The 23,237-nt window shown below is 36.6% G+C and overlaps 1 protein-coding gene and 1 long non-coding RNA gene across 3 annotated transcripts in view; one reads left to right on the top strand and one right to left on the bottom strand.

Moving 5' to 3' along the window:
• Window positions 1-23,237, bottom strand: part of OTOGL (otogelin like) — a 131,289-nt gene that overhangs the window by 88,111 nt on the left and 19,941 nt on the right. Inside the window, exons 9-18 of the mRNA XM_038558530.1 lie at window positions 17,753-17,880; window positions 17,285-17,391; window positions 12,167-12,273; window positions 11,802-11,927; window positions 10,215-10,323; window positions 8,860-8,906; window positions 8,247-8,392; window positions 7,015-7,138; window positions 5,211-5,388; window positions 1,849-1,973 (exon numbers count right to left, since the gene is read on the bottom strand). Of these exons, the coding sequence (XP_038414458.1) occupies window positions 1,849-1,973; window positions 5,211-5,388; window positions 7,015-7,138; window positions 8,247-8,392; window positions 8,860-8,906; window positions 10,215-10,323; window positions 11,802-11,927; window positions 12,167-12,273; window positions 17,285-17,391; window positions 17,753-17,880 (1,197 nt within the window). The remainder of the gene's footprint in view (window positions 1-1,848; window positions 1,974-5,210; window positions 5,389-7,014; window positions 7,139-8,246; window positions 8,393-8,859; window positions 8,907-10,214; window positions 10,324-11,801; window positions 11,928-12,166; window positions 12,274-17,284; window positions 17,392-17,752; window positions 17,881-23,237) is intronic.
• LOC119869352 overlaps window positions 1-23,237 on the top strand; it is a 41,408-nt gene that overhangs the window by 4,121 nt on the left and 14,050 nt on the right. Inside the window, exons 2-3 of one of the 2 annotated variants that reach the window (XR_005370402.1) lie at window positions 8,297-8,516; window positions 22,648-22,704. This is a non-coding gene — a long non-coding RNA (uncharacterized LOC119869352). Of the gene's footprint in view, window positions 1-8,296; window positions 8,643-22,647; window positions 22,705-23,237 lie in introns of those variants that run through there. The other variant, XR_005370401.1, reaches the window with a different exon arrangement.

Raw genomic sequence — 23,237 nt, 5'->3', positions numbered from 1 at the left:
ACCTGAAACTAACATTACCCTGTATGTTAACTAACTGGAATTTAAAGGAAAAAAAAACCCTGAACTTATTTTGTTGAATATTTTAAATATATTTATCATTGGTAAAGAAATACATGGTAATTAACTGAGTATTATATTTTGCATTGCTACAGATAAATATATGAAAACAAGTAACTTAGACTATAACTGCATTCTGTTAGCATGCATTCCTCTAATTCCCAGGAACTCCAAAACAAAGGAATATATCAGTGGGGGCTTTTATTGTGTGCCCTAAGGATTTGTAAATCAAAAAATATTCCCACTAACATTAAGTAAAATAGTGCCTCAAGAAGATCCTTGTGAAAAAATATCCTTCAGAATCCACATCAGAATTATTGACTTTTTATTTATTTTCTTTTTTGGGGGATCTTTCTAAGTTTACCTTTGTGAAATCTTAAAAAAATAGGTCATGGCAAAGGTGAAAAAGGATAATATCTAAAATATATGTCATAGAAGACATGAGATAGGTGGGTAAGCATGATAACATATATAAAAATATGTGTATATTTATATGTATATATATAAAATAAAATGGCATGTAACAAGAGAGGTCATCAATAAAAGACCAGAAGGAAATGGAATTTATCATTTAGTAACCATTACATGTTACTATAAAAAAAATAAAATTGCTGCAATATCAAAGAGAGAATTGAGAAAGTTAGAAACAAACTGAGCAAGACTAACTGAAGGAGAAGGAAGTCTATTAGAAATTTGAGGACAGAATAGGAGAGAAAGTATCCTTAAATGGGAATGAGATTAAGAAGTATTGAATTATAGAGACCACAAGATTTTAGTCTAATCCTCTTATTATAGATGGGAAAAATGGCTACAGGAGTTAACAATCTTCTACAGGTTTAGAAGCTAGCCTTAAAATTAAAAAAATAAAATAAAATAAAATAAAAAAGAAGCTAGCTTTGACAAAACACCAGCAGCACTGAAAGCCATCATCTTTCCAGGACACCAAACCTATAACTTAATAATAAAGACCATATGATAATCAACAGAATCCTTCCAAACAACCACTACAAAATCCAGGGATTGTACTGGGTTCTTATGGGTACTCAACCACTATTAATAGTATGTAATAAAATAACTACATAGAAACAGTAAATTAGCCAAAACACTTAAACAAATTAAAACTATAAAAATGTTTATTTAAGCATGCATATTAATTTTTCACATATATATATATAATATGTCTTTTTTTTTTTTTATTGATCAATGGAATAGCCTTCCCCATAGTTTGCTGTGGCTTTAGTAAAAAAAAAAAAATACAGCCAAAAATTCTTGGCATGTTTGTTGCACTGTCATTGCAAATTGGAACTCTGGAGCATGACCATCTCAAATTGTTGCACACTTGATGGCACAGACTTCCTTGGATCACTGGCTCCTGCTTATAAACCCATAACACGCTGTCTGAGTAGGAATTGGTAATGTGATAGGAACAGAAGAATCTGCATGAGCTGTCACACTATGGACCTGAAGTCGAACATCCCAAGACTATAACAGCATTATTACAATATTTCCAGAGATTTCTCTTTAGCCTTTGAAGAATCTGAAATCTCCAGAATGCCAGCCCACATCTGTGAAGAGCTTAGGGATTTGTAAACCCCTAAAATAAGGACATTTATTAATGCAAATTAGTAAACAAAATAGTCATTTTCTGGAGCTCTTTTAAAAATAACCTAGATTATATAAAGAGGCATATCTAATTCTCTAATTTTATAAGATTACAGTAATACAAAAAAAAAAGATTACAATAATACATGGAACTTTCCTCTACATTTACATGTAGGAAGAAAGACTTACTGTTTTGTTGATTAATGTTACAGGGGTCCACCATAGGAACATGGACAGGTGCAAAACAAGTAGTGGAAACTCTCCAAGCATTTGCATGAAGTTGTGGGGTACCTTCTATCATGCCTGATGGAGAACTAGAAAGCAAAGGTCACGTGCATCTTAGTCTCTTCCATTTATTTCATTTGTTCATAGTCTCCAATTACTAAAAAAGGAGAATACTATTTTTTTTATTTACAAGGAGAACTTAGAGCTTAAAATGTTCTATTTTTTTAAAACACACATGGCATTAGCTTCCTGTTATTAAGACTTTAAAATGTGTCACATTGTGGACATTCATGGTTTTATTTAATAATCACCTTAGCCTTGTGAAGAAAACATAATTTCTCTTTAAAAGAGAAAGCAAAGCAGAAGCTCAGAGAAATATCAACAGTCATTTAGCTGATAAGTGTCAGAGCCAAGATTTCAACCCAGTTCTCATCGTTTTAACAAAATATCATTCACACCACCAAATCATTAATGTGTGTGTGTAGTCTCAGTGACACGGGCAGAGGTTAGAGACCCAAATATACGGGACCCAAGTGGCCCAAATATAAATAGTCTATATGTCTGATTCAATATTTCATTTCCATTACGAGACTGAAATACTGAGGTACCATCCTTTTCGCTAAAAGAAAATTGAGGGAAAATGGTATAAAAGGCATACTTTCTCAAAGTTGCTCACTTCTTCCGTTTCCTCAGCAAAACAAAATGGAAGAGAAATACCTATTCTTTCAAAATCGGGCTTATAAACCACAACATTGCAAAGCCAAACACTAGGATGCCCCCCCTCCAGCAGCCATCAAGGTTTACAAACTCATCAAGCAATATTTAGCGAGTGACAATCCTTATTGGACACTGTCCAAACTACCTAGAGAAGCAGGTTGGACTAGGTCTCCTGTGGGAAGCTTTGCCCAAGCAAGTCATGACTAATGAAAGCCCCCAACATCATGACCAGATAGCAGAGAAGGCTTTATCTCAGCTCTCTATACTGTCCTCATAAATTAACTGCTTTGGTTACCAGTGACCTCAGTCCCTAGTGACTATGTGGAGCTTCCCACCACCATGGCTGAGAGAGGAGAATAAAAAGGAGTTGCACAAGCCATTCCCCAAGGCTCATCCCTTGTCCTCACCCTTTCCCCTTTCCTATTCCTCAAAATCAAACCATCCTAGAACCATAAAGAATTACAGCAAACACCTAACCGCAAATCTCATTTTGTTCAAATAAGAGCACAGAGACTCAGAGAAATTGAAGAGCACTAGCTCTTTGCCTTCTTTCCCTCTCCTTTCCTCTTCGCCCCTACGGAGCACAATAAAATAGGTCAAGGTGATGGGTGTAGTCAGGGTTCCCAGGGGGAACTGACTCAGAGATTGGCTCTCTTATTTCATTTAATTCACTTAAAAGAATAAATACAAGAAAAAAGAGGGGGAATTAAAATGTAGACCCATTTATTTATTATATTTCATTTTATAAAATGCCCTATGGCTCACCATATTTAACTTGCTGCAACAAGATTTTCAAGTAATTAATATTTTCCATTCCACTATGTTTGCAGATTCACATTAACCTTTATGAAATAAAGAATTTTAACTAGTTTGTTGGAAAGCTAAACATTGTTCAAATTTATCTCTGCCTCTGAAATATTATCCTGCACTGTTATCACGCCTGAATGTTTATACATGGAGGAGACTGGTGCCTTAGAAAAAGGCAGACAGATCTGCCATCTGTTAAACATTGACTGCTAACCCATTCTGATAAACAAGAAAGAGAAAGAAGGCTTAAATTCCTTTTCTGCACATCTTAGCCAAGCCACTTAATATAGTCTGTTTCATGAATGTGATAAAAGATATCGATATTCTGACCTACAAATAAATGAAACATAATGAACTAGATAACCTAAAAAAACATATTAGTCACAGAAGAGAAAAAGATAAATTATCTTCTGAAATTTAAATTTTTAAATGCCAGTTCTTTTTGCCCGTCCAAATTTTCTTCTTGCTGCCCTATTAAAAGCCCTACCTCCATGCAGTTCAACTATGTACTGCATATAAAACTCTATGCTAGTTCCTAAGAACAGAAGGATCGAGGACTTGATCCTTACTCTCAAAGAGCTCACAGTTTTAAGTGGAAACCAGACAGATAAGGGACAGATTCTCATAGATAACAAAGTCAAAGTCAACCATGTCTGATGGGATATGAGCTCATGTTTTGAAGCTAATAAATTCTGAATTGGGTTGAACAATAAATAGGGATTCACCAGAAAGATTAGGAGGGGGAAGAAACCCAAATGAGAAAAATATGCAGCAGTGTTTAAAAAAAATGGAGTATTCGGGTGGAAAAATTTTAATTTGGTATTTGAGGAATGGCTTATCCATGAAATGTTCTCTGGTTACCCAGTCCACACACTGACCTACTCATAATCCCGGCTGTGCTTCTTGCTATGGCCACATGGTTCAACATTTAACTTTTTGAAATTATCTCGGTGTTTTTATATATAGTTGATTAATATCTTGCATTGACCTAGTTCGTTCTTTCTTTCTTTCTTTCTTTCTTTCTTTCTTTCTTTCTTTCTTTCTTTCTTTCTTCTTTCTTTTTTTTTGTTTTGACCTAGTTATTTTTGAAAGACTGCTATCCCCTCCTGATCTGCCTAAGGATGGGAACCATGTGATACTGCTTAAATTGCCCCACGGTGCTTAGCACGAGAACAGGTGCCCAAAGCACTTATCCTAAAGTGTACACTGGGTCTTTTCACAGGTGGGTGACACCACTTTGCCAATGTAAGGGGTACAACTGTACTGTACTGTTTTTCTTCTGATGAAACACAACTATCACAAAATTCTATTAAATTGGATGCCAAAATGTTGCTTTAGAGCCATCGTTCATACCAAATGATATAAATATTTTTAAGGTATAACTCACTATCTTTCATAATACCAAATGATATTGAGTCTTTTTAAAAGCAGTGAGTGTTCAAAAATGAAATATCGTTAAACTTGATAGGTGGCAGGAGAGACAATAAGGGATGGTTAGTCTGTGGTTCAGCCCATGGACTCTGAGTCACACCACCCAAATTCAAAGCCCAGCTCCACCATTTTGAGCTAAATGACTTCGAGCTATTCATGGCCACTTTGGGGCCTCACTGAGTTGCTTTATCTATAAAACAGAGCTACTCATCAAGGGATTGCTATAAAATTTAAATAGATGATCATGTAAAGTTCTTGGAACAGTGATGACTAAGCTATTATTAGTTAAGTGAACGTTTTTAATGAGAGAATTTGTATCTTCTAAATTACTAGTCATTAAATCATGTTAGCTGTACAGAAATCATACTTACAGGAAATCATCCCTTATGTTCCCATTAAAAGTGCCACACAGACCTAATGTTCTTCTTTTCCATGCACTAGTGAGCTGAATATAAATTCTTTCCCCATCTATAGCAAACAGAATCTTTAAACCAAATGTGGTTTTTAGAAGAATAAATAAGGATGACAGAGTTTGAATTTCAACAATTCCTGCGAGAAAAGAACATACATAAATCAGCTTTGAGACTCATAGGCCGTGTTCTGAAATGCTAGCATATAAGACCAGAGCTCTTCTTTCAAGAGACTGGGAACTAGAATTTAGGTAAAAGCTTGAAACATTTTCAAAGAGAGAGAGAGGGAGAGACCAGCTCCTGCTCCTGTGCTCCAGGGCCAATTTTTTGCCACCTTATGCTTTCTTTTTTCCCTGTCTGGGTCTTCAGCAGATCTTTTTAATAGATAGTCATGTCCACAGGTAATTTAGTTGGCAAGCATCTCTTGGCAGGTACGGGACAGTCCTTAGTATTTGAAGTCTGTCCTCTTTTTCTTGTGTGTGTGTGTGTGTGTGTGTGTGTGTGTGTGTGTGTGTTGTGAACTTTCTCCAAACTGGTCATGATTCAATAAGGAAGTGGCACTTTCTTCAAAAATGCCCCATTTCCTTCAGACTGTCAGCAAAAAGGGGAGCCATTTTAAAAGATACCTTTAGAGACAAGAAACTTGTGTTTGAGTCTGAACTTTTGCCAGCAGAGGTGTTCCTCTTGTCTCCTCACCACAATTTCTGCCATCAATCTGGTCACCACCCCCAGAAAGCTGAGAATCATTCTTTGATCACTTTGTCCCCCTTTTCTCCTTCCCCAACCAGCTCAAAGCCAATATGTCACCAGATTTTTTTCCTAAATAATTTTTCTGTTTTCTTTCCATCTCCACCATCACTGCCGTACATCAGTTCCTCCTCTTTCTCTGCATGCCCTACTTCAGTATCATCCTAACTACTCCCCATGTTTCCTACTAGCATCTCTTAAAGCCATTTCCACATGGTTGCTATAGTAGTTCACAAAAAAAAGAGAGACTGCACCAGTTTTCTCATTAAAACTTAATATTTATTTGGTTGAACCACAGGAGACTGTTATCTTTGTACATAAGAATGGTCAAAAAAAATAATGGTCAAATAGTGATAATTTCATATTCAATTTCATATAGAGTTCAACCTCCTTAACATGACAATGAATAGCATAACCGTGTAATTTGTAATATAAATTGGGACATCTCTGGGACCGAGAGTATTAAAAATAACTATGCTAGAACACAGGCAGGAACAAGAAAACCCATAATGATGCCCTGCATCTAAGGCTTTCCCCGCTCTCATCTCCACCTATGTCTCTCTTCTCATGGCTGGACATTCTCCATCATCCTCTCCAGGCTTTCACGGAACCAAACTAGTTTCCTCTAAACACATCACACAGTTCTATCTCTCTTGCTTTGCATGGAACACTTTCTCCACCTCCTTCCTCCTGGTAATCCTCTGCTTTGAAAACTTAACTACACCTGCACACTCCTGCCCGAGGCTGAGGGAGCTGCCCTCACTGAGCCCCCCAGAGTCCCTTTGAGTTTATCCTATTTTATGTAAGTGGCTGTTTGCTTGTATCTCTCCTCTTGCAAACTCTAGGCCACCTGAGTTCTCTAGTTCCCCCAAACATGGTCATCTCTGAAGTGTCTAGCTGAGAGTCTGGCAACACCTGGATACTCAAATGTTAGATTAGTCGGTCAGTGGGAAAAGACTTTATTTAGCTCGTTTTATTGCTATTGTTAATCTAAGGAAAGTACAACACTGCTTCTTACCATTCAGATTGAAGCCTTGGTTAGGACTGGTAAGGATTTGTCCTCCTCTACTAAGGGTCACTTGTTTGTTAAAATCATCATCCAGAATTAGAGTTATAGACTGAAGGCAGACCAAGCCAAGGTTCTGCAAAAAAAATCAAATTGTCAGTTAAAGGAATGAGAGAGAAATAGAGACATAGAAAGAGGCAGTGATAATGGGAGAGGGGAATGGGGAAAAACAAGAGAGAGACAGGGGAGAAAAAAGAGGGAAGAGAGTACACACAGTTAACAATTTCTGGTATGAAAAAGGCTTGAGTATAAGTAATATAATAATAATGACCACATAATCTATTTTATATACCCCCATTACTAATAAAATATGTATTTATATGTATTTATATAGTACATTAAGTACCATATACATACCTATATTTTACATAGAACATTAAATAAAATGTTCTCAGCAAAGTGCCAATAGTTATGTTTTCCATAGCATATTGTTAAAATACCTCTCTAAATTCATTTAAGTGGCATATTAGACATAAAAAAAATTCAGTAAGGAAAAAAACAAAGAGAATTAGGATTCTATGTAGAAAGCTTATTCAGACTCTGATGTATTGCAAAGGAAAAAATCAAACTGTAAAAAAACAAAGTAGTTCAGAATTTTTTTGGAAATAACCATGTCATACTGGAATGAAACTAGAAAATTTAAGATTTCTGCAAAATTTTGACTCTCTGACTTGAGAGGAAAATCTGTGTGTCTTTACAAATAACTGATGTGTTTATTTTAAAAAGATTGTAAAATGAATATTCCAGTATGAAATTCATCATATCTATTTAGAATATATGAAGTCTATTCACTCTTATCAAGAATCACCTCTTTAAAATAGGAGCTTTCGAAATAGCCAAAAGTTTAGGTCCATTGTGCAATTATGCATGATACATTTAAAAAACTATACATACAAATACCATTTTTTAAGAAAGAAAATACAGTCAAATGCAAAGCATTTAATCTAAAACACAGTTCATATTTTAACATCAAATCAGGATACACATATAATCAATAGTAAAACATAAATTATCAACCATCTTTCTTTCTTTGTCAAATGTAGAATAACAATGCCTCTTGACAATCATTTTTGAAGAAAATAACTGTATCCATTCATATTATCACTCTTAACCTAGAATCAAGCAGCTTGAGTCAAAAACAAAACCAAAAAAAAAAAAAAAAAAAACCATTGAGATGTTCCTACCTGTTCACAGTGAGCTTTCTGTAGAGTGATTGTGAATTTATCTTTTCCAGTTCCTTTCACAAGGATGTATTGGCACATTCCAATAAAAGAATAATGTCGACCATCAAATGTTGTAAAATGAGAATCACCCACAACGGAGCATTGAACTACCAGAAAAAAAATAAGAAGAAGAAGAAAAATAAGAAAAGACAAAAAGAAGAAGGAGAGAGAGAAGGAGAAGGTGGAGAAAGAAATCACATTTATTCTTAAAAAGCAAAAAGCTGATTTACGGTAAATAATCATGCATCAAAAAGAATAACTAAAGTGTCTAAAATGTACCAGCTTGACAAACTTACCAGATTATGTTATGTAAGTTAACTTAAAATTTATTAAATGACAGCACTTCCGTGTACTTTTTAGGTTTTGTAATATTTATAGTACTTCAATAAGTTTTCACCAGTTTCCTGCTCAAAGCTATCCTTCATTCAATTTTCCATTTATCCTCTGAATATCTGAATTTATTGATCATTACATCTCTTGTTATATATGAGATGACCTCATAAAAATCATTACTATCTTCCTTCAATTTAAAAAAACTGAGACTTTTTCTTTAAAAACATTTTAAAAGATTTACCTGGACAGTCATGCTCAGTGCAGTTCCAAACTCCACCAACACATACACTAAATGAAATTGTAAGAATATGAATTATTGGTATAGAAAAACTGCATTAACATTTGCATCAGCATACTTGTTAATGTACCAAAATATACCATGTTTATAGGTTCAGAATACTCTGACTTGAAAAATATATTGACAGGAGTTCAATTAACTGAAAAATTTGGACTGGCCAGTGCCTAAATTATTATCTATTGTGTGTCATCCCTAAGTCACTAAGATGACACAGAGGGAATACAGAATGGTCAGGGACAAAAGTCCTATGCAAACAGAGAACTTCTGTTTTATGTTCTCTCATTGCTTAAACTAAAAAAAAAAAAGTCACACACGAAAACTATTTACCTATATTATTAGAGAAATATTCATAAACAGCTAAATCAATAAATTATCCCATCTATTACAAATTAAGAAATTTCTTTTGAGGATCATGAGACATTAGAGAGAAAGGATGTCCTGTTATGTAAGATAAACTGCCATCTGCCAGCAACGAGTTTGAGGTTAGGAGGCCAGAAGGATGGAAGCAGAGTCTCTGCAGGCAGGAGCTTAAATCAGTATCTAAGAACATGGTTTGGGGACACCCGGGTGGCTCAGTGGTTGAGCGTCTGCCTTCAGCCCAGGGTGTGATCCTGGAGACCTGGGATCGAGTCCCGTGTCAGGCTCCCTGCATGGAGCCTGCTTCTCCCTCTGCCTGTGTCTCTGCCTCTCTCTGTGTGTCTCATGAACAAATAAATAAAATCTTAAAAAAAAAAATAAGAACATGGTTGGTTATCTACCTGCATGTCACTTACATTGACATCAAAGGGAAAATGGGCTGATGACATTTATACCTGCTTCTTTATAAGACTCCCAGGAGGGATTCTAAACATCTCTAATCATGGCCAAGTATTGGCAATAGGGAGAGTCACTCTTGAAAGTACTCAGTAGAGAAGGCCAGGGGTGCCGTCAAGTTCTAAGTATGTGCAAAGTACTGGTTATAAGCAAGAAGAAAATGCAACAGACGCATTACATGGGTATATGATTTGATGGGATTATTACCAAAGGAAGTGGGTAGAATTAAATCACAAAAGAAATTAAGGATTTTCTAGATTTTTTCTAGATTTTTTTTTTCTGAACTTGCTTTCATCTTTAAACATGAAAATATGTATGGCCCCCTGCCTCCCTCCTCCACAGACTTTAAATAGGATGCAAACCATGTCTTGGAATTTTTGGAAGAAAATCAGTAATAAGTATATTCCTTTAAATATATGTCATGGTAATGGACATATCAATAGCCAGGTGCCCAGAGATAAATTGGCTGAACATTGATCACATACCATTCAGTACATTCTTGTTCAATTTTTGAACCAACTGAATAAGCTAATCCATGAAAACTACACGGGCAGTTTTCCAAGGAGATGCAAGTCCCATTGTCCATTATGAGGCCTATTTAAGAAAAATACATATCAAATTCTCAAAAGAAATAACAAAAAAAGTACTCTTTAAATATAATAATTGAACCAACTTTTATTGAACACCTGCTTGCACCAGGTGCTGGAGAAATACATATATAATTTTACTTTTAAAGAGGTTACTAAAAAAATAATGATTAAAAAAAATAAAGAGGTTACTGACAACTTGGCTCTATCTCAATCAGTAGCTACCGTCAAAGGATCTCTTTCAGTGATTTTCAAATTTCTTATCCCATGACTTGTTACCAAAAACTCAAGTTTCACTACACAAAACAAGGGCAACTGGACAGTATTTCCTCGCTTTCAAGGAAGAAAGGGAGAGAAGGGGAGAGAAGACTTATTCTTGGCTTAATTTCTGTTCGTCTCAAAATGAGAGACTTACGCTATTGTCACACAGATGATAAAGAGCCGGGTCATGCTACCCAAAGGACCAGTGCAGAGGAACAGCATTTGCTACCTCTCATTCTTCAGCCAGAATGTACATCAACCATGTCATCAAGCATATGCTTCGTTCAGCTGACCTCTCTCCAGAGCAAGGATTCCCAGGTGAAGGAAGCATTGACTTATATTTTGGCACATGGATTTTTATTCTGGCTCAAGCTCCTTAGTGTATCAATGGTAACAAACGGTTCAGGCCTGGCACTGGTCTAAAGATTATGCCTTGAACAGTGCTGACAGACCAACAGACTGAGGTCCACAGACCGGATTCCAAGTGGTCCTCGCTCATATTAAGTTCACACCTCTGGGATTCTACTTTTTTAATCTGTAAAAATAAAGGATTTGAGTAAATCCTCAGTGTTCTTGGTAAAGGTCTATCAGTAGAGCATTCATCTTCACCTCACCCAGTTTTAAACCTCACCTGTATCACTTGCTATGCTACTTCTAATTTCAATATTAAAACTGCATCAGGACGAAAACCTTATACTGCCAAAATGTGAGGCTTTTTTTTAATTTGCTTTCATCTTCAAAATATGAAAATATACAAATTATTGAATATCTATAACTATCTAAGAGAACAAAAGGTTTGTCCTGGTTAACTTCAGGATTATGGATTCCATGGGGTGCCTGGGTGGCCCAGTGGTTGAGAGTCTATCTTTGGCTTGGGTCGTGATCCCAGGGTCCTGGGATCGAGTCCCACATCGGGCTCCCCACAGAGAGGCTGCTTCTTCCTCTGCTGGTGTCTCTGCCTCTCTCTGTGTGTCTCTGATGAATAAATAAATAAAATATTTTTTTCCTTTTTTTTAAAAAAAAAGGACAGTGGATTCCAAATTCCCTGGAAAATGTACAAAGTAGAAAAGTAGCCATTCCTGGTCACTTCGAGGACCAAATCCTACAAGGGTAGAAAATGCAACAGTCCTAATGTCCTGAGACAGGACAGTATGACATGAGTCTTAGATCACTGGATACTAGTTTCCATGAGTACAGACATCATTTCTTTCACCGAGTGCTTACCGTCTGCGCAGTAACATCCATCAAGACAGTGGAGATTGCTCCCAAGACACTGTTTCTCAAACGTGCAAGTTGGTGGGCAACAGCTGATACAATCCCGGTGGACGAAGCTATCATCACATTTATCAGCTAAAACGGGCAAACAAGGGAGCTGTAAGTCAAATTTACTCACCTCTCTTTCAAAAAAGGTACAGCATCTTGAAAAGTATGCAAGTTTACCAATGTTACTGTGTCAATGACAGATCCCTGCAAATCATTAGTTTTGAGCACTACGGAAAGTTTTAAGTACTAGGATAAACCTGAAATTAACAAAAATACACAGTGTTTAGAAAATTAAAAATACAAACAAACAAACAAACAAAACATACTACATGCTGGAAAGTCATCTCTCCAGTCTTGGATAGGGTAGCCAGCATGGGAACAGGCCCTGGCGTACTCCGTGGCTGCTCGACAATAGGTTTCATCATCATCAGTTCTGGAAAGTGAAAAGACAGAGCCAGAGTCACACAGGAAATATTGGCAGAAACCATGCCTCTGAGCTCCTGCTCTCTAGAAATGCTAAGTGCATAATGAATATTCTAGTATTAACTGATGACAGCATGTGCGTATCATGTACAATAACACAGAAAACATAGAAGCATGACATCCCAGCTTAAAAGGGCCTGCGATGAAGACTAAGTTGTCTTCATCAAACTATTTCAAGTATTTGGCCACTTTTCTTTTGATTCAAAAAACTACCTCTACTGAAAAAAACTTCTGTTTTAATTATGATGTTCTGCTCAGAATCTTGTACATATTGCTTTCCTCCCACACAAAGCATCCCAGATCTTTTAGAAAATCCTATTAATAAATATAAAAAGTTTATATTTATAAATTTACATCTATACATCCCACTATAATAGATAAAAATCTATCACAATAAAAGCATCATATATGAAAATTATGTTCAAAATATAATGCTCTTAATATAAGCTGGAATAAAACCAATACTCATGAAACCATAGCAGTTTTGAAAGATTGAGTAAATAGCATTTTACTTTAAGATTTAAAAGGTTTTTAATTCTTTATCTTTTTTTGTTTGTTTTTTATTTTTAATTCTTTTAAGCTTAAATTGTTAAGGCTAGTTACTTTTATAATTTTGCCAAGAGTAAATAATCTCTCATTGTTTTCTTATAATCACCCTAGGAGCTCCTGTCAAACAAATATAAGAGGCCTGACAATTCCCAAAGCAGATTAACGCAGCATCTCTAAAATAAGCAGGTTTTAGAATAAGGTAGTGGACTTGTTTTTCAATCCAATTCAAACTCAAAATTGAATAGTTAAACATCTTACAAGATAATGACCTTAAGAATGTTGTATTTTGTGAACCTTAGCATTTCCAGTATCTCTGCTGTAAAAGCCACTCATCTCAAATTGCACTTATCCTGTGCTACTGTAATTGGAGTCGCATAGCTTATCTAGTCCAATTAACTGAGCTTCAGAGGGGAAAAAAAGGACTGAGCATGTAAACTTCAGAAGGTCAGAAAATATTCTAAACCTCCAAACAAAAAAATTCTCTGAAAAACAGGGTAAGCTAAAATTCTTGAATTCCTAGAAAGATAATAAGCTTCTGATTTATATTTAAATACATGCATTGTTTCCTATAATTAATAGAGGCTTTGAAAGTTAACAAAGTACCTGAATATTGGTTTCCCACCCCAATGCAACTATTATTAAAATAGCTACCATATCTTAAGTATCTATGTTAACTCTCGGATCGATGCCAGGCCCATTACACTTGGTATCACACGAAAATTCACAACAATTAGGCAAGAAAGAAGTTATTATTCCAATTTAGTGAGGCAGGGGGAATGAGCTTATTTGCTCCATTTTGAATGTTAGCTTTTTTAATCATGAAAATGAGCATTAAATAATCATTGTTTTTAAACCAATTGACTTTAGAATGGCAAAGTTAAAAGCATGTCCTTGCTGCTAGGTTTATCATTGTTTGTTTCAAATTTTTATTTAAATTCCAGTTAGTTAACATACAGTGTAACATTGGTTTCCGGACTAGAATTCAGTAATATTGTCACTTACATTTAACACTCAGTGCTCATCCCAACAAGTGCCCTCCTTAATGCCCATCGCCCATTTAACCCATCCCAGCCTCTCCAAAAGGAAGAAAAAAAAGAGAGAGAAGGAGGCAAACCATAAGAGACTATTGAATATAGAGAACAAACCAAGGGTGGGTCTATCATTCTTAAAAGAAAAAACAGGAGGGCATAGGTTCAAAGATGTTATTATAACATCCTTCCGATTCCAACTCAGATGTCATCTCCTTTGTGGAGCTATGGTAGGCATTGCCTGATGAAGCCAGCAATTTTCTGCTCCACATCCATAGCACTTCACATTTAGAGCATGTGTCATTGCTGGACACCTGCTTCTGCCCCCATGAGAATGTGAGTCCCTAGGACAGAGTCCATGTCTACACTGTTTCAGTCTCTTCAAGATGTGGGCACAGTACTCTCAGCTCAGAAGAGATGCTAAGCAAACATGAGCTGGATTGAATTCCATATGCGATCACAATGCCAACAGGAAATTAATTTGTGTACAGCAAATTCACAATTCTATTCTCCTGATATAGAATCTCGGTGGTGCCATCCCCTGATATAAGAAATGAAGAGAATCTCCTTCAGGGGAGAAAGGATGTAAGCCTAAGCCTGGGGGAAATATTGAGACAAGTCAAAAGGCTACTAATCAACAGTAGTTTCTCACTTCTGTTTAATCAAGACCCACTTACTTGATTTATAATGTCCTTCTTTTTGGTATTACATGCCCGCCCTGCCCCCAAACCTGGCCTCTGCACCTCAAACACATCACTTAAGATATCAGTTGATTTTAACCACTAAAAGGTGTTTCCCTATCCTGCCATTTTTATTTGCCCTGGAGAAAGCGGTGGGATTCCAAAATCTAAAGCCTACGGATATCAAAATTCCAAAAGACAAAAATGTTAGTCCCTCAATGATGATATTTCAGATGACGTAAGTATAACAGAGGCTGTTTTTTTGTGGTTTTTGGTCTCCAGAGCCTGCTTCTCATCAGTGTTAGAACTCCCAAGTTTTTTTTTTTTTTAATATTTATTTATTTATGTATGATAGTCACAGAGAGAGAGAGAGAGAGGCAGAGACACAGGCAGAGGGAGAAGCAGGCTCCATGCACCGGGAGCCTGATATGGGATTCGATCCCGGGTCTCCAGGATCACGCCCTGGGCCAAAGGCAGGCGCTAAACCGCTGCGCCACCCAGGGATCCCAGAACTCCCAAGTTTTTGTTGAGCATGTGGCTGCCCAGCCAAAAACAGTACTTCCCATCTGTCCTTGCTTCAAGGTGTGGCCATGTTCCTAAGTTCTGTCCAAAGGGTTAAAAGTGTGCTTTTTCACTTCAGATCACTTCCTTTAAAAAGCTGCCAGCCAGCCCTCTACTTCCTTTTCTCCCTTTCTAAGAGCTAAACTATTGATGTGGTAGTAGGGAGCCGGTTCTGGCAATAAAATTGAGATTAGTACCTTGGGCCTTGGGAGGAGTAACATAGCAATAGCATCGCTGTGTCATTGGAAAACTCATGGAGTGGACACATGGTATGATATCAGGACCACTTACAAACTTGGACTTTATAGGAGAGAAATATAAGCTTCAATTTAATATAAGCCATTGATACTCTGACAATTGAAGCAGTCAAACAATATCCTAACTAATAAATGGAAAATGACTTTCCTGGATCTTCCAAATAGTATTTCATCTCAGGCGACCTGCAAAGTGGGTGCTAAAGATGATGATGCCAAAGGGGAGTGAAAAGACTACCGGAAAATGGCCAAAGAATGAGTTGTGGTGGAATAAGAACAATTTTTAACTCCATATACTTGGCTAAATTAAAACCATGAACTACCTGTAGAGATCCTCAAAAAAAAAAAAAAAAAAAAAAAGACTGAGTAAAAGAGCAAAGATATAACAAGTAGCACTTAAAAATAAAAGCAAGTAGGGAATAAATATTGTAAAATATTGTTAGGTCAGCCTCCAATATTTGAGGCAGATGGGGAGCTCTTTCAAAACTCCCACATTAGTTCATATATCCCTGAAAGTAGAGACTATACACATAAATATATAACTGTACTCTATTCAAAATTAACAAGTATCCCAAAAAAGTTGAACATCTGAAAAATGTCACTATATTCATTATTTTTATAATAATCTCCCATTAACTAAAGCAGAATAGTTCTAAATAAGACAATGTCACACTATCTTAACTTTCCCTCTTTGTTCTCACCTTTTTTTTTTAACTTTTATTTATTTATGATAGGCACACAGTGAGAGAGAGAGAGGCAGAGACACAGGCAGAGGGAGAAGCAGGCTCCATGCACCGGGAGCCTGACGTGGGATTCGATCCTGGATATCCAGGACCACGCCCTGGGCCAAAGGCAGGCGCCAAACCGCCGCGCCACCCAGGGATCCCTGTTCTCACCTTTGATAAATAAACCTCTCCACAAGCTACAAGCTATACGGTGACGTGTAAGTGGTTTTACTCAATAAAAAATTAGTCTAGTCTTTTACAACAAAGTTCCCATGTATCATTTACACATCTTGAGTTTCGTAAAACATGTGGATTTATTAAAATTATTTGAGATATTCCTGAATATTCAAGATGGTTAATTAAATACTCTTGGTAAATTTTTGGAAAAAAATAGTAAAAAAGACTTTAATAACAGGTAACCTATAGTAACTTCTACATCGATGAACATATTATGATGGGTCTCGCTAAATATGTTCCCTAGACAACCATCTAGTCTAGGTGTTCTTAACGTGTAAGAGTTGGGTGACCTTGGGTGGGACAAAGATTACACGTGTATTTTCACTAATCTCCAACTGACACTTGGCATTTTCTTCAATTACTCATATAGACAACACATCACAATGTTCTCAGCAATATCTGTGATCTTGTCAACAATTTATCTCACATCTCATTTTTCAATGTTTTCATTTCTAATTACAATTGTTGCAGATATCTCAAAATATTGTTTACACTCATCATTATGTCAAACAATAGTAGTTATAGTTAGACCTGCAAGGTATATAAAAAACACATATATCATAAATTCATTTCTTTTACTATTTTGATAACTCTGTTTCCATATAGTTTCTTTTGCAGTTTTATGTGTTTGATTTTGCACATTTCAAAACATTATTTTGGAAGAATCTATTGACATCTCTAAACTGCTAAATGGGATCCGTGGTACAAGCCATATTTAAGAATTGCTGTATTCAGTTCCTGCTGCTTCTAGAACCCATTTAGACTATATGTATTATCCAGCAAGCTTTTAATAACTATTAGTGCAGTTTATGTTTCACATTTCCATTATACTTTGTGAACTGCTGAGAGGGCTACATTACAGAAGTGGTTTTTGCTCTTCTTTTTGGATAAAGAAAATTCAATACAAATACTAATGATTTCACTTACTTGCAAAGATCATTAACACAGCTGGCAATATACAAATATGGATCAATATATTCATGGCAGCTCAAAAAAGGGAACTGCAGCAATATCTGACACTTGAAGAAGATGGCCTGTGTGGAAGAGGATGACAGTCATCAGAACATATTTAATGATACATGTGTGCTCTCATTTCTTCCACTGATCTATTGGCAGGACCCTCTGTTCTTACCAGGAAAGGGAAGGTAATTCATCCATATAGTAACCATTTTTCTAACTACGTATTTGCACAATGAGTAAGTAGCGCCCTCATGCAACTCATTACATTCACTATTTCTAAATAATCTTCAAGTTATTCCTGTTGCAGAGACATTCCCTGAATTTTACAGTGTTTAATTATGTCATGTTTGCACTAAAAGTGCTTAATATTCAGTATACAAATGCAATATGTGTATATTATACCCAACATGCCCAAACTTTTCACATCAAATTTACCTCAAATGCTGGCATTCCACTGGAGCACGGATTTGGAAAATCTGAGGGTGTGGGTACACATTTGGTGTCATCTGGAATTTGCACTGACCAACTATTTGCAAACATAGCAATGTCTTCTGTATAGTCCTCTGTTTCATACAAACACACACAGAGAGAGAAATATGTGTATTAGCATCACTTTACCCAAACACAGCTCATCAACTTCCTGGTCAAAAAGTTAAATTCAATAACTTTATAATTAGCAATGATTGCCAGTGATATTAGACTATAATATTACCTTAGCATGATAACAATACATCACACAAAGTGTAAGCACCAAATCAAAGTTCACATCGTTGGAGAGAGAAAAAGCAAACATCGTTGAAGCAACATGAGGCGGGATTAAAAGTGAATGGTGCAACACGCACACCAGTAAAGCACTCATTAGCCTGAGTGTGTTGTAGAGAGGAGAAAAATACACCTAAAACTAAGAAGCATAAGTAAGAGTTGGGGTGAAATTTTTCAGACAGCCCCCTCATTATATTTAACATCAATCAAAACCTTACTAAAACCGTAGTTCCATTTTTGAGGTACACAACAATAAAAAAAGTCTTCCGTGGAGATTTCAGAGGATAACCACACAGACAACGAGAGACTGGAAGAGACACCCAGAGAAGACTAAGAAGTGAATCCATTTCATCTGAAGATGACCAATAGTGTTTCTAAACGTGCTCAGGACAGGTTGCTAAAGGATCATGCTACTATCCCGCATTGCGTAGAGGCAAGCTTCAGGAGCTAATGTGCAGGCAGCAGCAGACAGATGGTTGGTGGTGAGGCTTGTGGGTCCCAGCTCCACATCAAGCTTAAAACGTCTCAGCACCTGGCCTGAGAACAAGTCCAGGGCCTCATATGAAAATTAATCTTGCCCCACATTTAGAGGAAGGTTGAATCTAAAATCTCAAAGATGTAGGAGAACCAAACAAGGTAACATCTCAAAGTTTCATCTAAGACAACTGTCAGATGGGAGCTTTAGGTTCCTCACCACTTAAGTTCATGCACTGATGACAAGCTTCCGCACCACTAGAATAAGTAACTTGGGCCCGATGTTTGACCACTCTCGCTCAGCATCTTCAAGATCCGAACATGTCTGCTTATAATACCAAGGCTTGGGAGAATGTGGTGGGAGTTCATCCACAAGAATGCTTCCCTCTCTTTGTAAAATCCCCAACTTTATTGTGGCCTGGAAGATTTTTTCAGTCTGGCCCCTGCACTCCCCTCACTCCCCATCACCTTCACCCACCAAACTCACACCCATACCTCCTATTTCCTTCACCCTTAGTCCTGCTCAGTCTACTCCAGGCGTACTGGCCTTATTTATACTGCTCTCCACTCAAGCTCATTCCCACCTTGCTCCTGCTCCTCATCCTTCAAAATTCCCTCCAATCTTCCCTCTGCAATCCTCCTTACTTCATTTGGGGTTTTTTTATTATTTTATTTTATTTTTATTTTTATTTTTATTTTATTTTATGTTATTTTATGTTATTTTATGTTATTTTATTTTATTTTATTTTATTTTATTTTATTTTATTTTAGATGTCTGTTTAATAGGACTTCCTCAGACACATCTCTGTCACATGATCTGGACTACTACCAAACACACCCTGTTGTATCACTCTTAATCTCCTTTCCCAAATTCTTTTCCTCATAGCTGCTGTTGCTTACAAAAATTATATTTTAATTAGTCTCTATTCATTTTGTCTTCTACATTGAGGGGTAAGAGTTTGTCAAAGATGCCCCTATTGCTTATCCCTAGTTTAGTATCTGACATGTAGTAGGTGCTCAAAATATATTTGCTAAGTAAGTGAATGAGGCCTCCTGTGTGGCTCAGCGGTTGAGCATCTGCCTTTGGCTCAGGGTGTGATCTCGGGGTCCTGAGACTGAGTCCCACATCAGGTTCCTTGGGGGGAGACTGCTTTTCCCTCTGCCCACGTCTCTGCCTCTCTTTCTGTGTCTCTCATGAATAAATAAATAAAATCTTAAATAAATAAGTGAATGAATCAATGGGGGTTTGTAAAATTTAAATAGATTATTAGAACCCTAAAGCTTTCAAGTTTGGCCCACCTCATTATCTCTGATATTGTTGGTAAATGTTACACATTGAACCAAGCATTGGCCTGATCTAATATATATTTTTTAAAAAGGTTCATTTATTTTAGAGAGAGCACACAGGTGCACATGCATGGGGCGGGGGTGGGGGAAGAGGGGAGAGAGAGAATTGCTAGGTGATGCCCCCCTGAGCACGGAGCCCCACGCAGTGATCGGATCTTAATGACACTGAGATCATGACCTGAACCAAAACCAAGAGTCCAACCCTCAGCCAACAGAGCCACACAGGGGCCCCTAATATACCTTTTTAAAAAGGAAAAACTGATGTTACTTGTTTTGTTTTGTTTTGTTTTGTTTTGTTATAATGAGTGAAAGAGAGCGCACATGTGTGCATGAGAGAGCTGGGAGGGGAACGGCATATGGAGAGGGAGAAAGAGAATCTTAAGCAGGCTCAGCCCAGAGCCCAGGTAGGGCTCAATCCCAGGATCCTGAAATCATGATCTGAGTTGAAACCAAGAGTCTGATGCTCAACTGACCGAGCCACCCAGGTGCCCCTGATGTTACTTTTAAGTAAATGTATAGTTACATTTCATTTCAAAACATCATCATTTTTGAAAAGTCTGCAGGATCAAAAATATTACCCAAAGGCCCACTGATTTCAATATCAATGCACAAATTTTAATGTAACTAAACAGCCTGGATAGTCCCCTAGAGTTCACTTTAATCCTAGCTTAAAACTACATATTTAGCTATTTTTGTAACAATGCATTAATAAGAGTCACAAAAGTTGGTTATAATGAGACTTTAAGTCCGTATCAATTGGTAGTCTGGAAGCCTGCAAAACTCAGTTTAAAATGTTTTGTATAAAATATGCTATAAGTAAAGTAATTTCTTGTACATATTGGAACACTTTCTAAGAGTGAAAATGAGGCATTATTAATTGCTACATTGGGAAAAACAAGAGTAAACCAGGGCTTCTATTTTGATGTGTAGCTAGCTATAAACATGAATTATGGAACCAGAATCTCTGCGAGCCAATCAATTAAAATATTTCTATATCCACAGAAATTCTGAAAAGCCTCATTTCTTTGTGAAGTCATCCCTGAAGAACGAGTAGGGATGCAGGAAGAAATACAATTTTAATCACTGTTAAGAAACTATGCATTCAATGGCTTTCAATCAAACTAACTCAATGCCTCTAATGATTTATCTAATCAGCAGAGGAAAGAGTGAGTTAAAAAAAAAAAAAACACTAGGCATGTGAAAGCTAAAGGTAACACAGCTCGTCTGTAGACATTTTCTTGCATTATTACAGAATGGGAGATAATTGGAGGGCAGCTTCCTGTGGCATCCTTATAAGTTCTTGTGCTAGTTTTTTTATTACTCTGCTTTCCACTGTGCACCAAAAAAAAACTATGAAAAAGCTGAAATATCTCTTTAGGCTCTTCCTACATACTTTCCAGGATCCTTCTTGCCTTCTGCCAATTTAGCCATAATTCAGTCCACTTGCCTCCTGCCGGTCTTCTTCCAGCTATAATCTGCTAACACTCTTCTACACGCTGCCCAGTTATCTAACCATTTTATGAGCAAACGTTTTATGTCCCAGGTCATCAAAGTCTGTCTGACCCTTAACGCAAATCCTTACCTGAGTCTCTCAGCCTCTAGCAAGAGCAGATGCTGTGTTATATCCTCACCTTTGTACCATGTTCCCCAGACGTCCCTGGGGCAAGCTGCCCACAGCTGATTTTCTAACTCTAACACTGAGAACTGAATTAAGTATTATTTTCTTCATGAAGCTTTGATAGCAAAGAAAAAGAAATCAATAATGACCATCTGATTGGTCCCAAACCATCCTTCCTAGTACAGGCTCAAGATTCCAAGTTTGTGAATCCTCTTATTCTAAATAGCTAACTGGAGACAAAACACTAGTCCATGATGATCTCAAAACTGTACATCTGCATGGTGCTTACAGACTTTTGGGCACTTTCACTTACATTTTCTCATTTGATCCTCAAAGGCTAGGAAGCTTTTAGGGTCATTATTATTATCTTCATTTTACACATGAGAAAAACTGCTTGGAATCCTCTTCTTCATTCTCAGTGTTAATAAACTAATCCTGATGATGCATTATCCATCTTGGGTAAAACATTTGCATTTTAACATGGGCCTCTTAAACCAATGTCTTTAATCAAATGTTTCCCTATGAGCTCCATTCTAGGCTTATTGAGAATACTTGGAGATGATTATAAATCAGCTAAAATGTATTCAGTATTAACTATGTGCCAGGCAACGGATGAAATATTTTACATGGATTACCTCATTTAATCCTTGCAACTCCATACTATTATTATATCACTAAATTTAGAAAGTTTAATATTGGCAAAGCAGAATTTGAACCCCATCGTCTGACTCCAGAACCCACAGTCTAAGTAGGACTTTCACTGTCTCTTAAAACACAACATATGGGTGACACTTCTCTATAAATCTTAAACTATAAAACAAAAGCATGACATGGCACTATTACAGATTAAAAGTCAGTTTCTCACACATTTATCTAAGCATGGGATTAGAAGCCAGTCAGATGGATAACCCAACCCTGACAGTACCATTTACAAACTATGTTACATTAGGCACATCACCTTGTGAACTCATGGTACAATTAAGAAAATACCAACCACCTTACAGGATAGTGTAAGGGTTGGGGATAATATAGATACATGATCATATTAACTGTTATCACAAATAGTATCAAGGTACATTATTAGTGCTGACAACACTGAATTTGGAATTAATATATTTCTATTTTACAGATGAAAAAAAGTTGAGCATCAGAGAGATCAAATGAGTTGCCTCAAGTTATACAACAGGTAAGAGTTGGAGCAAGATTCACAGTCTGGTGTGCTGGTATTAGGAGCAGTATTCTCCTTTATTGCACCTTAAAATGTGGCCCTAACTCATAATTGTGTCCTGTGAATCTCTATCCTGTTGCTGCTGCACACTAGTATCTAAATTGAAACAGAATCCATTTTGAATTTTGAACTAATTTCATTGAGATTAGTTTCATGACTTAGGATAAATAAACAATGACATGTACGTCACTATACACAACTAAAAAAACTTTCCAAGTTCTTATTCAACTTTATAAGTTCTGTTCGCATTATGATCTTTACAAAACCATTATCCTGGTAGTCAATGAATTAATTCCTGTGAAGACTGGATGCAAAATATCTTTTGTCTAAAAGTAGGTAAGTTTGTCTCAAATGGGTTTCAATCACTAAAATATAAGCCTAGACAAGGGAGGAGTCTTGGATGTATCCCAAGTTCCTACAACAGTGTCTGACACAGAGTAAATGCTTATTTAATATTTGTTACATGAGTTATACTTCTATCTTAATTTAGC

Source organism: Canis lupus, chromosome 15 (genome assembly GCF_011100685.1).
Source record: "Canis lupus familiaris isolate Mischka breed German Shepherd chromosome 15, alternate assembly UU_Cfam_GSD_1.0, whole genome shotgun sequence".
NCBI classification, from domain to species: Eukaryota; Metazoa; Chordata; class Mammalia; order Carnivora; family Canidae; genus Canis; species Canis lupus.
The sequence above is the reverse complement of the archived record's forward strand: the minus strand, read 5'-3'. Positions and strand labels throughout refer to the sequence as shown.